The sequence below is a fragment of the Sycon ciliatum genome, chromosome 1, assembly GCF_964019385.1.
Source record: "Sycon ciliatum chromosome 1, ocSycCili1.1, whole genome shotgun sequence".
NCBI classification, from domain to species: domain Eukaryota; kingdom Metazoa; phylum Porifera; class Calcarea; order Leucosolenida; family Sycettidae; genus Sycon; species Sycon ciliatum.
The window spans coordinates 64,989,146-65,001,194 of record NC_088643.1 but is presented as its reverse complement, the minus strand read 5'-3'; the positions used below and the strand labels follow the sequence as shown (position 1 = coordinate 65,001,194).

At 47.4% G+C, this 12,049-nt stretch overlaps 1 protein-coding gene and 1 long non-coding RNA gene across 2 annotated transcripts in view; one reads left to right on the top strand and one right to left on the bottom strand.

Annotated features, from left to right (window-relative positions):
* LOC135804882 (actin-related protein 5-like) overlaps nt 1-6,347 on the bottom strand; it is a 36,991-nt gene extending 30,644 nt beyond the window's left edge. Inside the window, exons 1-2 of the mRNA XM_065318850.1 lie at nt 5,917-6,347; nt 90-178 (exon numbers count right to left, since the gene is read on the bottom strand). Coding sequence (XP_065174922.1) covers nt 90-178; nt 5,917-6,034 — 207 coding nt within the window. The 5' untranslated portion in view covers nt 6,035-6,347. The remainder of the gene's footprint in view (nt 1-89; nt 179-5,916) is intronic.
* Nucleotides 6,348-7,489: 1,142 nt separating this feature from the next.
* Nucleotides 7,490-11,584, top strand: LOC135804881 (uncharacterized). Its single transcript, XR_010551093.1, has 2 exons — nt 7,490-8,774; nt 9,527-11,584. It is a non-coding gene; the product is annotated as an uncharacterized LOC135804881 (long non-coding RNA).
* Nucleotides 11,585-12,049: the final 465 nt, after the last annotated feature.

The window sequence follows — 12,049 nt, the reverse complement described above, 5'->3', positions numbered from 1 at the left end:
CATGCAGTCCATATTCGCCTTATTTGACAATGCGCATTGCTACCGGCAGATTCTGGCCGCTAATCATACATTGTACTGGTATTGCTTACCTTCCTGTTGCGCCCTTTGGCTACAAGGTTTCGAAAGACGAGACGCGGCGAGTCATCGCGAGACCAGCCAGCCCGACATTGATATGCACCTGAACAATTGAAGTAACAGTACAAACAAGCACATGAACATGCATGCACATGCGCGCACGCACACACACACACACACACACACACAGGTTTGGATGGGGTGACTGGTCTCATGCAGGAGTGATCACGGTGATTGTTCACGGCAGATTCACTGCATGGCAACGCGTATGCTATCTCTGCTGAATGTGCTGATATTCCTCTGCACGTGTGGAGATTATGCGATTATGTCATGATTCAAAGTACGTTGCACGGACTGGCAAAGCAGTGGTGCATTGGCGTGCTAGAGCTGGTTTGCCACTCAAAACTAGCACTGCTTGTCTGGTTGCCCCACTCAATCCAAACTAAATACAAACTGGGCATTCAAGACTTATCTACACACTACAATGTAGAACTGTTTGCCACTCAACACAAAACTAGCACAGGTTTCCACTCCACGCGCCCCATGCAAAGCATATGCGATGACCCAGGGATGAATTTACGTTCATATTTTTGCATAGCAGTTTCTGTTATACGAAATCACAATTGTGCAGAAGTCTTTGATTTTGATTAGCATTTTTCTTTGAAGGTTGGGTGTTTACCACATTGTCCTTCTTGAGAGTGATGCCTGAAAGCCCGTTTGCAGAGAAACGACTGAAGCATACATGTGCACCCAGATTGAGAGTACCTGCACCACATACACTGCACAGTATTCATGTTACTTGACAGCACAGGCTAGGCATGGATAGCCTGTATGTATCGCAATTTTCTGCGAGTCACGGTGACTTTCGAGTAGCAGTAGATCGATTTTGCATCGCAACAGGATAAATTCATCCCTGTGACCTCATTCAAACGAGAGAGCTTGGAAGCTCAGGGCCCTACGCTATGCTTTTTTGCCTGGCTAGCTCATCATGCATGTTATTAGAACTGATGGAAATGGGTTTTTTCCATTGATTGGCTATATCAAACATTCTCTTTGCATTCGAGGGTAATACGACACAGCCTACCACCTTGATGACCTAGGCAAAAAAGCATAGGGATGTTATAATTTTTTTCATTTCTTCTATTTTTTTCAAGACAACCTGGGATTCGAACCCGCACTATCGCCCTGCATGCATTCCCCCGATACACTTCGCACGCTCATTCTTCCAAGTTGCTTCACGTTATGATCTTGCATTTGAAAGCCCTATTTGAATATTGTGGCCAGCTGTCTTTGATGGTACGGTACGGGATAGCGCCAGGCATGCGGATGGCACAAACAAACACGAAATTAAAGCTGTGTGGACCCTGGCTAGCGCCAGACGTTACTGAATTAACGTCTTTTGCATAGCTACGGGAATCACCTCTATTGCAATCTGCTCACTCACCAGTGTGCAACACGTCACTTGTACATGTGTGGCAAAGTGCCCAGACAATCAGCTCAGCCGACGGGACTACATGTATTTGTCACTCACAACAAGCGTTCTCGTTCCATTTCCTTCTATTCACCATCTTCACTATGTTTTCTTCGCACTATGCTTTCTTGACTACGATCGCTATTACTATAGTTACATATATTGGTATGACTCATACCTGCAGAGGGTAATACATGTCGAGAGAGGTGCATTCACGCCCTTGGTTTTTGCTACCAATGGTATGTGCAGCCAGGAGTGTTCACGTGCCCTGAAGAATTTGGTTGGCTTAATTATCAACAAGCATTCTGATTTACGTTATTCAAGCGTTATGGCAAGATTGAGGTGCTGTATCTCTTTCTTGCTATTAAAATGGTTTGCAACGTGCTTTCGTGGATGCAGGGCTTCCTATTTGCGTCGCCGAGCACGCTCATCATTTCTCGATCAATGCCGCTTGCATGATTTGTAGGCTGGCTGCATCAATAATAGTGTGTTCTGCGTCGTTTGCAGGCATGCTTGGTAAAATATTATTATTTTTCCTTAATAACGACCTACTTCTTGCGTAGGGATGAATAATTATCCGACCGGCGATGGGAATTAACCGTATTGCGTGACTGATCCTCTCTAGCTCCTCTCTTGTACCTTCTTGCTATTATTCACTTAAATGTGGGGCTTTGAATAAAACAAGTTGTCTCTTCGCATCCAGAGTACATACTGTAAAACGGGTAACTATTGCGATGTAAAAATGTTTGCGAATTTTGCGAGAGGCCCCGAATCGCAAACTTGGAACAACGCAAACTCGCGCCACGTAAAGTTCAAAAAAGTATGTATTCAATCTCTCTCTCTCTCTCTCTCTCTCTCTCTCTCTCTCTCTCTCTCTCTTCTCTCTCTCTCTCTCTCTCTCTCTCTCTCTCTCTCTCTCTCTCTCTCTCTCTCTCTCTCCCTCTCTCTCTCGATCTCTCTCCTTCTTCTCTTCTTCTCCCCCCCCCCCCCCATCTCCCGATAATTATTAGCCCCCGTTTTCTTTCGACGCGTTTGCTGTGCAGTGAAGCCGAGACCCTATGTCGGCAGAGCACATCAGACCCCGTCACCACGTCCACGATTCATGCCTGCGATGCTGCACCGCTGCTTTGCATGTCATGATTGGAAGCTGTGGCCTAAGTAAAAAAATAAAAATAAAATGTATTCAATCGCAAACATTAACCCTTTATGGACGGATTACTAGCACAGTATGCACCAGAATTACAAAATGTCAGTAAAATTTTCAACTTTTCCATGTCATAACTTTGGTGTACTTCACTTGATTTTCACAATCAAGGGCTCATTGGAAAGCTCTTGGCGAGAGCTACGTCAGGGTACCAATCTCCATTATCCGGCCACCACAAATCAGGCGCGGTAACACAGCAAAGTCGTCTCCAAGCCTGATATGCAAGCAAATTCGTCTCATCAACGCCATTCCACTCTCCTTCATCGCAGAACGCTCAAATCTGTTTGAGACGATTCAAACTTCAGCTTGCTACGTCATTATCATGTGCTCAGTCGCTCAAAGAGCACACGAAAAGGGATTTTCCCCCAAAATGGCGAAATGATCGATCAAAAATTTGAATTTGCCGAGGTAAGCATACGGCGTGCGATATCTCTGGCGTCCGACATTGTAACTCTTCGGCGATTGTTGCATTGGACAGCTTGGACTTCCCGCTACCACGTAGACCCTTCGATTGTGGAATTTGCTCAAGAAACGATGGAGTTACGAAGTTACGAAGTTTCGATCTTATTAGATCGAAACTCGTACAGTCCGTCCACAAAGGGTTAAACAGCGCAAATGAGTCTCAATTTGTAAAACGCAAACATTTATTGTCGCAAACGTTACCCGTTTTACAGTACATAACGCCAAAGAGCGTGCAGTCTATCGGGTCTGTGACGGCAGAACTTCACACATCGCCTGACAAGAGTGCACACAATGCTTGCACCTGGACATGGTACTACACATACGCCACAGAGCTGTACGCTGAGCCTGATTCGGGTGCGACTCTCTGGCCGACGGTTGACTGGACGCTGAGCCTGATTCGGGTGCGACTCTCTGGCCGATTGTTGACTGGATGCTGAGCCTGATTCGGGTGCGACTCTCTGGCCGACGGTTGACTGGACGCTGAGCCTGATTCGGGTGCGACTCTCTGGCCGATGGTTGACTGGACGCTGAGCCTGATTCGGGTGTGACTCTCTGGCCGATGGTTGACTTGCACCGTGTTCTCACCGGGCAGTTGTAGCATCTTGAGAGACGGCACAGGCGACTGCAACGCTAAACGACGCGGGTTTCGACCCCACGCTGCCAGTTACAGTGGACTGTGGAACAGGGCCGATGTATACCATTTGATTGGGCCACACTAGGGGTCAGCAGGTCGATGCAGCAATCATGAGCTGCACAAACGCCGGACCCCGTGGAACTTCAAAACCCGGGGTCGAAGCACACACCGCTTCGGCTACAAGCTCCCGTGTCATCTCACTAAATGCTACGGACTCCCTGGTCCTAACATAACCTACCAAACAATGCTACGGACTCCCTTCCCTGGTCCTAACGTAACCTACCAAACAATGCTACAGACTCCCTGGTGATGACGTAACCTACCAAACAATGCTACAGACTCCCTGGTGATGACGTAACCTACCAAACAATGCTACAGACTCCCTGGTCCTAACGTAACCTACCATACAATGCTACGGATTCCCTGGTGATGACGTAACCTACCAAACAATGCTACAGACTCCCTGGTCCTAACGTAACCTACCATACAATGCTACGAACTCCCTGGTGATGACGTAACAATGCTACGGATTCCCTGGTGATGACGTAACCTACCAAACAATGCTACGGACTCCCTGGTGATGACGTAACCTACCAAACAATGCTACGGACTCCCTGGTCCTAACGTAACCTACCAAACAATGCTACGGATTCCCTGGTGATGACGTAACCCACCGAACAATGCTACGGACTCCCTGGTGATGACGTAACCTACCAAACAATGCTACGGACTCCTTGGTGATGACGTAACCCACCGAACAATGCTACGGACTCCCTGGTGATGACGTAACCTACCAAACAATGCCACGTGATGTGAAATTCTGCCATCGCAGCCCTGAATGGAGAGCATGCAGGCAGCCGCATACTCTTCAGAGTATGCCGTCTTGGTGAGACGTGAAGTGGTGAAAGCGCCTAGCTCAAGACTTGCAAGATAAGATACACGTGACGTTGAATCTACCCAGAGGTACTAAAAGTGATCCATCCTTCCCTAGGTCATCAGCTCGAATGCTGACTTGTGCTACCTGTTCAGGGGCGTAGGCAGGGGGGGGGGGGGGGGTGCTTTGGGTGCCAAAGAATCCCCCTAAAAATTTTGATCTTGGTTCGCAGCTGAGCTGGTTCGAGAGAGACCATAATACGCGGACCGCTGATCACATGTGTAACCTACTTTGCACAACGCGCACACTGTAGCCATCCCTGTTCAGACCAGGGAGTAGTAGGTGTTGTACTACTCCCTGGTTCAGACCTACAAGTACAATGTATCTGAAACCAATCCACATGCAGTTGACTATTTTGTCTCATGATTGGCCATTTTGCAATGACATTTCTAGTCAAGGGCAACTCCGCTTCATACCTGCCGCTGCGCAGTGTCACGTCAGGCCTCAGCAGGCTCAGCACATGATTTGTATCGCACTCCACATGTTTTGTTAGAAGCAAAGAATCATACAAACACGCCATGGGTAGAAGTAGCAACACGGTCTATGGAAAACAGACGTCAGACATAGCAGTTTGTTCGCGCTATGTTTTGTATAATGTAGTTCTGGCTGTTGATTGGTCGCGTCGGCGGTTGTGAAAAGGCAAAGATGTTTCTTTCATGTATTGCAAGTGTGGGTACAGCAGCAGAAGAGTGAAAGTAATGCTGAAGTGCAGTTTGCGTTTTTGTGGGAAATAGTGAAGGTTTGATCAAGGATGCCTTACTGCACTATCAAACACGACGAAGAGCAAAAATGGGCCGAGAAATCTGACGTTAAGTTCGATGGAGAGTGTGATAATTCTGGAGAAAGCAGCATCCAAGACTTAGGCCATCATTAGTTGGAAGAAGGGAGTAGTAAAATACCATACTACTACTCCCCGGTTGGAGATTTGCTATTCACTGATTGATCTTCAGCGTCAACTGTGGGGCGAATTTTGCTTCCCCCCACTCCGGCCCCATTTCACGGATCAAAATAATACGGTATGCATGAAAGGAACAACATAAGTGCATGTACAATTTACTTTTGTGTGGGGAAAGTCGTGCCCCCCCCCCCCCCCCCCCTTGATCACTATCCTGGCTACGCCCCTACTGTTTCCTTACCATTGTCAATGATGAGCGCAGTGCTTGTACCCAAGTACTGATCGTAGTCATCAGAAAATTTATCCTCGGTGAGAGGCGAGTCAGTAAATGAATACAGGTTCTCCCCGATCTCCTCCATGCTCAATATCACTGCGTCCACACTTTCTAAGCCATTCCACAAGGTTGCAAGTGTCGGTCGGCCTGGTATTAGTGAAAGTGCTTGTGTTGAACACACACACGAGCAAGAAGGAACTGCGCTGTCCCCGTCGAAAAAGCAAAACGAAAATCCCTGGAAATAAAAGCAGGCTCAACCAACTAATAAAGTGGAGAGTGACAGTTGCAAAATATTCTTATGGGATGACCGGTTCCCGTGAACAAACAACAATAAAAATACTGTCAGTATTGTACCATGAACATTCTACAAATTCAAATCAATCTACATGTACATGACTGTACACGTATATACAGTGTACATGACTTTTGTTTTGTACAATGCAATTAATGGGGCACTGCGAAGGACTAAAAGGGACCGTCACTTAATTTTTGCCGACTACCCGCCAAAAAAATCTTTTCGTTTCACGTGTCAGACACGTCCGCGAGCGCGTACGATCGACTCGCGCGCGCCCCACGGGTGTTTCGCAGCGGCCACTCGTCAAGATGGCGGCAAATCCGAGAGTACAAAAATTTCGACTCTGCCTATGTGCGCGGCGGATGCGAATCTCGCACCGACGCACGTGCATGCAAAATCTAGCCTTCTGCAGATCTGGGTAGAGCAAGTGAACGTGTGTGGGAACGACGACCTTTTCCGAGAGAGAATGTGGCTCTTTTCATCCCAACATTTTACTCGCCACGCTCTCCCTCCCAGCTTATTGATACGAGTATCTGCTACCGAGTAGAAGCCTCCATCTTCACAGTAGGCCAGGCATAATCGCAACGTTGAAATACTTTGCTCGCTTGGTTTTTTTGGTCCTTTGAGATGATGCGGCTGTTGTGTACAACTCGAAGTGACAAACTTGAGACCCCCGCGCCACAAAAAACTAAGGCGCGCCACAAAGTTTCGTTTGGCTGTTCGATGAAAGGATGTATGGAAGCAGGGATAAAAACTATCGTGGCTGCCGGCAAAACTCCTAGTAATGTAATAAACGGGGGTGTGACTTTGGTAATTCCAAGAAGAATGTACGCACGGCCATTCCACAACGAGACGAAACTACGAGCTCAAAAACACTCCGATTTTCAAACAAACGACGCAGGAAAGAAGACATGGCCGCAGTGTTCCCGTGTGGTCTTCAAAACACCTAATTTTACTTCGATAGCGGCTGGTTCAGGGCAAATTCAGGCCCTATTCGACAGCGTCGTACCGGTCAGATTCGCCCAAAACACGAGGAAATGTACGGTAGATCCAAATGCGTACGCATTTTGCGTACGGGGACGACTGGCCAGAGTTCATGCACTGCAAACACCCGTGGCCCGCGCTACCTTTCACGTCAGGCAATCTGTTCACGCCACATGGCTGGATAGCGCGTACATGCAAACATGATTGAAGACTTGCAAAATCAATTTTTTTCCAAGTCCAGGCGCTAGGCGCCTAGGCCTAGGCAGCACTAATCAGTCTAATGCCTAATGCCCAGGCAGCTGACTTTATTTTCGGAGAAACACTACTCATTGTAGTAAAAAGTAACAATGAATAGCGATATCATCTAGGAAGGATCGCTACCCTAACGCGAAGGAAAGGCCTTGCGCGGCTGCTCTACGAAGTGTTGAAGAAAGACTCATCAAAGTTTAATAGTTGGTGGACGAACAACTCGCTGGCGCCGGAAAACTTGGCCCCCAACGATGGTATTTGGTGAATCATCAAGCATAATGTCTTGTAGCAGTGTTCACCGAGGAAGGAGAACGCTCTAGTCGCTGCTGTTGTCCGTTTCATCCACGTTGGGCGTTAGCTGCACCGCGCCTATTGTGTTTTAGTATTCCATGGACACACATTAGCATTCAGAGCGATTGTGGAGCCACAATTTACTTCACACAGCGTTGTATTGTCCACGAGCGCAAACTTCATTATCAGCAGTAACTGTTACTCTTCATCCTACATGTAGACTTGGAGTATACACGGCCTTGTCACGACAGCGACAGCTCTACAGAGTGTTCAAGTGAGAAACATTAATTTCTATTGTTGGTGGACGAATAAATGGCTGGTTCCGAAAAAACGCGGCCTGCACCGACGGTGTTTGGTGGATCATCAAACAGGGTGACCAGCAGTGTTCACCGAGGAAGGAGAATGCACTCGCCACCACTCCGATTCATCCAAGTGGGCGTTAGCTGCGCCGCGCCTATTGTGTTTTAGTATTCCATGGACGCACACTAGCGTTCTCAGCGATTGTGGAGCCACAACATATCTTCATGCGGCGTTGCACTGTCCAAGAGCAGAAACGTCAGCAGTGACCCATCATCATACATGTAGATTTGGAGTATACACACCATGCGCCAATGGGCCTTGGCACAACAGCGGCAGCTCTATGGAGTGTTCAAGTGAGAAACATTTGTTTCGACTTTTGGTGGACGAACAAATCGTCGGTGCCGAAAAACGTGGCCTGCGCCGATGGTGCTTGAAACATCAAGCATGGTATGTGGTGACTGTCAGTGTTGATCGAGGAACTTGGAAGGAGAACACTTAGGCCGTCGACCGTTCATCCATTTCGTTAGCTGCACCAAGTCTAGTGTGTCCTTGTATTCCATGGGCACACAATCATGAAGCATGGCGTCTGAGCTGTGTTCACAGAGCGGGGAGATGCTCTTGCTGCTATCTTATCCGTCCTGTGTATTCCCAAGTGCCGAAGGCTCACAACGATGGTGTTGGACAAGTCAGATAAAATAGAGTCAACGTAAGTACGCATGTGTACTCTTACTGACTGAAACATAAGTGGGGTGTAAGAGCTAATTCAAATGGTGTCGTGACATTCTCATGTACGAGGTTAGTGTGTAGTACTTGTTACGTACTGAATTCTGTGACTTTGTTTTGTCTCCATATACTGCATGCATTCACGTTTCACAGTTATCAGTTTGACCCTGAGTTCATGTCTGTTATCCCGTGTCTCCTCTACTTATTTTTGTTTCCACACGGTTCATGGTGTAGCGCTGCACGTGTTCCGTTAGTTAGAACTTCAGCATAAATCGCAACTACTTGTACTTTCAGACATGTCACGTGATTGTTGCCAGGGTTTGAGCCAATCAGAGCGTTTACAGGCAGGGCCTGAACCCCTGATCATGCCTTGCCTGCCAGCTCTACTACGATATTACATGTCACGTACCCGCGCGCGCGCACGGTTCTCCTGCGCTTGGGCTTGCTTTCCCTTGGTAGTTGGAAGTCAGTGGCTGTTAGTACTCTTAGATTATGTACAGAAAGTGGTGGACATCACGCAACTGCAGTGTAAATTAAAGGGTGGTTGTCAACTGACAACCGCATAATTTTTCGACATAATTAATAAAAGAATTTTCATCTAAAGAGTGAAAAGCAACTAAATAGAGCGGTTGTCGGTTGACAACCCCCCTTTTTTTAGATTATGTATCTGAAGTAAACACAACGTAGAAATATCACAATTGTCTCTTGTGTATTATATCCGTCTGATGTCACCAGATCGTCACACGGTGCTGTGACCAAGATACAGATCATGCCGAACGCTGATTCAACTGGACGAATCGCGAGGCTTTTCAGATGCAGGGACACAATGGAAACTGAATGACTTCAGAACAGCACTGAAGCGTTATGTTATCATGCAAGACGCCTTTCTGCGCCGCACAAACACAGGCGGTACTACAGCAGAAGATGTCACTCACTATTCTGCAGGTGCACTGGTGACAGGCGCATGCAAAAAGTTCACCAGAAGGAAGTGGTCTGATGTTAACTGGAATGCCAGCAGTATGAGAGGGTGTGCATTCTGCGGCGGATCTCACCTGGACAAGAGCTGCGCGAAATACACAACAGTAGCACAGCGGAAAGAATAACTGATTGAACAGAAGCGTTGCTTTGTGTGTTTGCGCACAGGGCACCGGTCAACTCAGTGCAAGGCCACCCGCAAGTGTAATGTGTGTTCTCGCATGGGTCACCAATCAGAGTCACCATCATGTCACGATCTGCCCTGAATCTCAACAGAAATCTGACAGCAGTACCAACATAGTAGCTGACCAGCCTGTGGCTGACGAGGTACCAGCATCTAGCGCAACAGCAGCTAGTGCAGCATCAACCAGTATCGCCATTGACCGTAAGATAGTCAGTCGTCTTGATCGGTGCAGATTTCCTCTGGGAGTCTCAGTTGACGTGGAGCACCAGAGGACTTCCGCCAGGACTACAGTTTCTGCCTACCACAGTCGGTTTTGTGGTGACTGGCCGAACACGTCACTCCAAGCACTCAGCTACGCCGATGAGCAGCCATGCCAGCTATCGTTTCTCTAACTGATGCAACTTCCGACTCCTGCACCATCCCAGATCTGTGGGACCTAGACTGTGTTGACATCCAGGATTCAGGCAATCTTACTAACAACGACCTAGCCATTAGGCAATTCATCATTGTTCTACGATTTTGCCTGCCACCAATCGTCATGACCTGCGATACTGAGAAGGCCATTTTACAAATCAGTGCCAACCCAGCATACCGAGTTGCGACACGATTTCTGTGGTTCGCCAACTCCGACAGTCCATCAGTCACCCCATCCAGCCTGTTCACGCTCATAAGCAGTCCATTTCTGCTTGGCGCGTCTATACAGCATCATTTGGCACAGCAAGATGACAAAACAGCTAGCAGTGGATGTTGGTGAGAACATTTTCTGCTGTGCCATTGGAGTGTGCACGATACACGAACCCTGCTCTTTTGTTGGCACCGCCTATGTAACTTACTGCATAGGGTGCAAGGTGACCGTTGTCGGTTTACATGTACTCCAGTTATTACACCGTGCATGCACTGAGTCTGTGCTGCACTGTGCATCCATAGGTGTTCGTTTGCGGTAGCGCAAGGTGACACGCAAGGTTGATGGATTGTTTTGTCCGCTGCTATTCGAAGCTCTCGGAGTCGGAAGCGTTAGCTCTGTTTCCCCTGTTCCTCCCTGCGCGGAGTCTGTAGTTCTGGCTTGCAGTTGCTGTTACATGCATGTTGGCAGTTGCATGTGTGTTTGGTTTTCAGTTGTCTTTATTTGTTTTGTGTGGACGACAGTTCAATATTCTAGCAGTTGTTGCTCTTCCTACTTCTGAAGTACATTCCTTAGTTATCTGCGGTTGGTGTTTGAGAGAGCAAACTGTGTTCTTCTCCAGAGTGGAGTAAACCATTCGCTTGTGTCTGAGGAAAACCCTGTGTGTTGACGAAGAGGTTGACTTGGCTGTAGAGTGAAAGTACCACATGGTCACATGGTCCACAAAATCTTAGAACTACTTGTAACTTAGGGTCTTCTGGCGTATGGTATAATTATATGAGCAGCATGAGAGTGAAGTAAAAGACTATTAGCTCAAACATTCAGTCTTTCAGGAGTAGGTGTTTCATCACGGAATAGGTTCTGCAGTTCACTTACACACTGCAACAATGGACCAGCAGTGTCCAGCATACAATAGTCATGTGAATATGTACCGTATGCATACTCACAGCTGCAAGGCCAGCGCCCCGTGGCTGCTTGACTTCTCAATCGATATAAATATTCACAACAGTAAGACTGTGATCAATCAGAGCTGTGCTTCGAAGTAGTCACAAATGCCCCATGATCAGTCACAAAACAAAACTTGGCAACCAGTCACAGCTTCCACGGTGCCCCAAGACCAGTCACCAGAAATGACCGTAGTAAATCTGCAGGGAGTTTCATAATCTGTTCATTGCAGAGTCCACTATGCTATGATTCAAGAGGGGGGTAGCGTTCCTGCGGATGCGGAAAACTTGGCTGGAGCCCGAGTGTCACGTGAACCCTGATTTTTAAGACTTATTATTTGTTTTACGATGAGCCTATTATACGCGATACAGGCTCAGAACACACTTTTCGTCTAGTTGGCATATCAGGGATATAGGGCGGAGCAGCCCATATCCCCAATTATGACACGCGAGTAATAGTGAAATACAATTGGCGTATTGTGCTGGACTGACTGCGGTAATGTAAAGCTAAAATAAAGCAGTCAGTTTGCCCT